Here is a 6050-nt window from a genome sequence, read left to right as displayed (position 1 = left end):
AGGGAAAGCGGGGCAAGTATATTACTCATATTTTACGGATGGAGAAACTGAAATAAATCCATTGTCCAAGGAGAGCAGAGCCCGAGGTAGGAGCCAGGGGTTCTGATTTCTAGTCCAGCTGTCTTCGCACTTCGAAGCCAGCTTGGTTAATCCCCAGACTTTAAATTCCTAGGGCTTGCTGTAATGGGTTGAATCACCACTAAATTCCTGTGTTCTCACAGAATCCCACAGCCTAGGGGCCGTAGTCTCCTAGCAGGGGACTAAGTGGGCGGTGCATCGTGACGCGCGAGAACCCTAAAGGCCAGAAAACCAATCCTCGGGCTGTTTATCGAGGCGGCCCTGGACTCCCGGGTCAGGTCGCGAGACTCCAGGGACTATAAAGCGCTGCTGCCCAAACCCGGACGGGTTCAGAGAGCAACGTGACAGCCGACCGGCCTCCGCCCAGCGTCCCCACTCCGCGCCGCGCGCCGCGTGAGGCGAAGCCAGGCCCCGGAGCGGCGCGCGCACCCGCCGCCTCACGTCGCGTGACTCGGCGAGAGCGCGCAAGGTTAGCGCCCGCCCTCGCCGCTTCTGACGCAACCCTCGGTTCAGGTTCCGGGGCGCTGCGGATCCTCCGGCCTGTGGGTCGCGCGGCGATCTCCGGATTCCGGGGCCGCGCGGCCTGCGGCGGCCGGGATGGAGGAGGCCGGGGAGGCCGAACTGAATTTGTCGCGTCTCAGCATGTCCCCTGAGACGCTGGAGTCGGAGCTGGAGTCGCGGGGCGAGGAGCGACGCGGCGCACGGGAGGCGGTGCTGCGGCTGCTGCTGCCACACAACCGTCTGGTGTCGCTGCCGCGGGCGCTGGGCAGTGGCTTCCCGCACCTCCAGCTGTTGGACGTGAGCGGAAACGCGTTGACCGCGCTCGGGCCCGAGCTGCTGGCGCTTCGCGGCCTGCGCACGCTGCTAGCCAAAAACAACCGGCTCGGCGGGCCCGGCGCGCTGCCCAAGGGTCTGGCCCAGTCGCCTCTCTCTCGCAGCCTTCAGGTGCTCAACCTCAGCGGGAACTGCTTCCAAGAGGTGCCCGCCTCGGTGCTGGAGCTGCGCGCCCTGCAGACCCTCAGCCTGGGCGGCAACCAGCTGCAGAGCATCCCGGCGGAGATCGAGAACCTGCAGAGGTGAGCGGGTCCCTCCCAGATAGGAGGAAGGCCTGGAGCTGTGTCCGGAAGCCCCCGGGCGCCGGGCCTGGTCTTGACGCCTTTCAGTTGTCACTTAGCGTCTTCTTCCAGGCTCTCCCTTTTAACTCTTTGACAGTGAGTACTACCTGACCATCTCGGCTAATCTGATAACATGTGTGACAGTTGTGTTTGTCCTATGCAGATTTTGGGGGCAGTTTTTCTGTCTTCTTTCTTGGATCTGGGGGCGTGATCCTAACTGAGCAGCTTCTCAAACAAACGTAAATCTGAGGTTGTCGCTTCCTTACTCCCGAAGTCTTTAGTGGTTTTCCACTCCTGTAGATCAAAGTTTGTGCCTTTTAGCAAGACGTAAAGGTACTCCGGTTTAACTCTTGCTTTCCACAATGTCGATTGCTCCCTATTCTCTCTCTGTAGTAGTACAGTAGATCCCCATAATGGAGAATGGGAGGGGCTATGATTTCAGACCCTCAATGGATACCTGAAACCTCAGCTGGTATGGAACCCTATAGATACTATGTATTTTTCTATTCATAAATATTTTTGATAAAATTTAATTTGTAAATTAGGCACAGTAAGAAATTAATAGCATAATAAAATAGAACAATTATAACAACATACTGTAATAAAAGTGAATATGGTCTTTCAATGTTCATGTCTTCCACCCACATATTTAATGCCTTTTTCATCCTCATTAAGCACTTAACAAGCACTGTGGCTGAAATCTACGCAGTTTGAGATGTGACAGTAAAACTGGCACAAGTATCCTTTTCTTTCACAATTACACAAATGGAAAATTAATTCTTACTGTAGATCTTAGCAATCTCAGCATACTATTCTATTCTTTCCTTTTTAGAGAACTTTCACCTTTTCACTTAAAGGAAGCACTTTATGGCTTCTCTTTGTTGTATCTGAATTGCCAGCATCACCACTCTTGTACTTTGGGGCCATTATTAAGTAAAATAAAGATTACTTGAACACAAGCTGTGTGGTACCATGACTGTTGATATGATAATGGAGCCAGCTACTAAGTGACTAATGAATGGGTAGGTAGCATACTGGACAAAGGGATGATTCACAACCCAGGCAAGATGGAGCAAGATGGAGCGAGATTTCATCACACTACTCTGAATATGCCCAACTTAAAACTTATGAATTATTTATTTCTGGAATTCTCCATTGAATATTTTCAGACCATAGTTGACCGCAGGAACTGAAACTGTGGAAAACAAAACCACAGATAATGGGGGACTATTGTACTGTTTATGGAATTCAGTGAGCCATGCATTTTACCAGCAGCTATGGGCACTAACTAAAAACGTGTTGAATAGATGCAGTGTCTTTGTATATGTCCTGTTCCCTTTGCCTGGAATCTCGTCTACACCTGGCAAACTCCTATTCATCCTTCAAAACCCATGTCGAGGGTCATCTCTTTGTTTTCTTTATTTCCTGCTTCCTGAACAACATCTAATTTATTACCTATTCTGTACCTCCTCTGTACTTCATTCATCCCGCCATTACATTTACAATGTTGATTATAATTCCTTGTTTACAAGTTTGCCTCACCTACTGGATTATTTAGTAAATATGTGTTGAATTAAATGGAAGGAAGAAACAGACATGAGTAGCAGAAGTCCCCCAAAGGTGGTCTGCAGGGGAGTGAGAAATAAAGCAAGAGCAAGTATATTGTCCAAAGTGGGGAAAAAACAATGTCTTCCATCTGTAAAATATTTTCACATCTTTTATTGATTTTCTGAGATAACAGAATGTTAGAACTGGAAGGGACCTCAAGTGTAGTGAAAAAAACATTGGCCTGAGAATAAGAACTCTTGGTGTCCCAGCCTTAGGCAAGTCACTTAACATATTCTGACTACAGTCTCCTAATCTGCACACTGAGGCATTTGGACAAGATGTCTTTTCATTTACTTATCAATAGATATTTATTTAGTTTGTATCATGTGTCAGGTGCTGGGGATACAGTGGTGAACATGGTCCTGCCCTCATGGAGCTGATATACTATGAGACATTAAATAAGACATCTAACTAATTAAAATTGTTTAATATTTATAAGTGCTATAAAGATGTACAGAGTGTCCTGAAATAAAATAACAGAGGGACCTAACTTAGTTTGATTCTTGAGCAAGAAACATTTGAAATGAGCTTTTGAAGGAAGGGTAAGAATTAACTAGGAGAGGGAACAGGACATGTGAAAGCCCAGAGGCAAGAAGGACTGAAGGCCAAAATTTTGAAAGGAGGACATTGTACTAGAGCATAGTGAGAAAGTGGCCAAGAGGGAAAATGGGAAATACATTATTTTGACCAGACCCCAGGCCATGTCAGATCTTGAAGACCCTGGTAAAGTTTTTATTTTATTTTACACAGTTTTAAGGGCATCTCTCTTTGCTATGTATGAATGGAGTAGGGAGAGAGTAGAGAGATGAGAAGAGATTTTGAGGGCTAGTTAGAAGGAGGCTATTCTAGTAGAATGAGAGATGATAGTGACTTCTACCAGCTGATGCCAAGAGAGAGAATAAAAAAGAAGGGTTTGAGAGAAATGTAGATGCAAAATTGACAGGCCTTGGTTCCTTCTAATTTTAGTGTTACATAATTGTAAACTTCTCATTTTAATTTTCTCAATATATTAAGAAAAACCCAAAGCAATTATTAGTTACATTACATGGGGAAAAGAGAAGGCAAATATCCCATTTATTGAATACTTACAATACAGTAAGCCCTGTTATAAGTGCTTTAAATATGTATTTTAATTCTCACAATGACTCTATGAGATGAGAGGAAGAAACTGAGGCTCCGAAAGGTTAAATCATAAGATCACAAAGCCAGTGAGTGGTGGAACTGGATTTGACCCCTGGGATCTCTGACTCTAAACTCATGAATTTACCACAGTGATGGAGTAGGGCTAGAACACAATTCTTTTGACTTTTCTTCTGTTACATATTTAATCAAGTTGGTCAAAGCTGTTGCCTGGTTGATCCAATTTTCTAGGCTGTTTTTGGTCATTGTGCCTTTGGTTCCAAAGCATGATAGGATTGTGTGTGGGAACTTTTATGTCACATTTTAGTTGCATCCTCCATTCCTCTTTACTGATAAGAATCAGTAAAGTTTTAGGTCACGCTCCAAATATAAACTGGTTGAAAGTAGGCTAAGAGAGTCATGTAGAAATTTACTCTTAGAAATAGAAACAGCCTAGGCAATGGCCTGTTCACACTCTCTTCATTTTATAGAGAAGGAAACTGAGATTTAGTATCAGTGACTTGCTTGAAGCCAGATAGTGACAGTGTGATCATCCATGTGGTTCAGCCCTTAAAGGCTGCTTACTTACTCACTACTAAAATAATGTGTTAAAGCTTCAGAAATGTAGAGGTGGAGATTTAGTCACTTAAATCCTAAAATACTTGCTCAAGAACACCATCTTGTCTCAGAATATACATGGACTCCCTAGGCCTCATAGGTAACCCTGACATATATTGTATACTAAACCATGTTGCTTTAAAAACCAAATCAGGTATTTTTGGACATTAGGAAGATATCTATCCTCTTTAACAGCAATTTAAAAAATATTACAGAGTATTTAATCCATGTGAAGGTTTCCTTTCTCCCCAAGCTTTATCATTTCAGGAAGGAATAACAAATACGTTAATTAGCTTAATTGGTGTAAATGACCTCTCCAGATTTAACAGGGTGTCTTTATGTATATTTTCTGTACTTCGTTAATCTTTTTTCCTGGTAGCAAAATCTTTTTTAAATGGTTTCTGAAGGATCAGTTTTGAAGTATAACAAATAAATTGATGCTGAAAATACTATTTTTATGCTTAACTTCATTCCCATGGAGTAAATTAGGACCAGTATGAACGATGAGGTTGTGGATATAGATTCTTTCCATCAAAGTATGAGGTTATTCTTCAACAAGTAGGTATATCTCATTGGCTAGTATATGGACAAACTTGTTTTTATTTTTATTATGTTGAAAAAATAGGTGTAATTAGTATTTTTTACCTGTTTCTCATGACTTCTTTTATCCTCAATTAGTTCAGACGTTAATTGAGGAAGAGCTTAATAACTAATCACCCAGTGGGTATTAGTCTTTATTTAAGAAATTGAGAGCTTCAGAGCTGTTTAGCATCCAGGGTGTTAGACATCTGAAGAGTAGGTTTGAGCACAAGTGAGTTTCATTGGTACCATTCCCCACATCTTTTACTCAAATAATTTTTACTTTTTCTGCTCATGACCCTTCTCTCACTGCTTGCTGTGGTTTTAGAAATCAAAGACGAGGATTATGATAGAAACAAAAGCTAAATATTAATGCCCTGGAATGTTTTGACAGTGGTATGCAATATGTTGACACCTTACAGAAGTGGTTACTGGACCAGATGATAAATAGGGTGTTACAAAGTTTAAATAAAAACACTTTTACCCATTTAGAGTCACATACTGAGTTTTTCTCTGGCTCTCAACTTCTTCCCTCTGACTTCTTTTATTGCCTTAGTTTGAGGCAAGTACCAAAAGATGACTCCTCCATTTTTGCTTCTACTTTTGAACCCATAATGTATTTTAAAAGCCCATGGTGAGTGATAGTATTTGAAAATGATTCAGTATGGGGATTCTGTCTCAAGAAAACTATTTATCCACAAATGTAAGGGTCTTGTCTTTCTGTTTCTTTTACTTTCTGTCTCTTTGTATACAAATTTGTCTCACTTTAATTTCATCTCCCTTTAACCAACTGTAATATAGGACTAGTGAATACTTTTGTTATATTTAATGTCATTTTTATTTGGGTGGAGAAGCACAACATTTTCCACTTGTATATGTGGTCAAAGTTGACTAGCATGAAGGGACTCTGGTGTATTTTTTCAGTGCATCATT

General features: G+C 42.4%; 1 protein-coding gene across 1 annotated transcript in view; it reads left to right on the top strand.

Annotated features, from left to right (window-relative positions):
- Positions 1–352: 352 nt before the first annotated feature.
- LRRC58 (leucine rich repeat containing 58) overlaps positions 353–6050 on the top strand; it is a 17628-nt gene continuing 11930 nt past the window's right edge. The window contains exon 1 of the mRNA XM_006905543.3: positions 353–1154. Coding sequence (XP_006905605.1) covers positions 676–1154 — 479 coding nt within the window. The 5' untranslated portion in view covers positions 353–675. The remainder of the gene's footprint in view (positions 1155–6050) is intronic.

Source organism: Pteropus alecto, unplaced genomic scaffold (assembly GCF_000325575.1).
Source record: "Pteropus alecto unplaced genomic scaffold, ASM32557v1 scaffold251, whole genome shotgun sequence".
Classification (NCBI taxonomy): Eukaryota; Metazoa; Chordata; class Mammalia; order Chiroptera; family Pteropodidae; genus Pteropus; species Pteropus alecto.
This window is presented reverse-complemented; position numbering and strand designations above follow the sequence as displayed.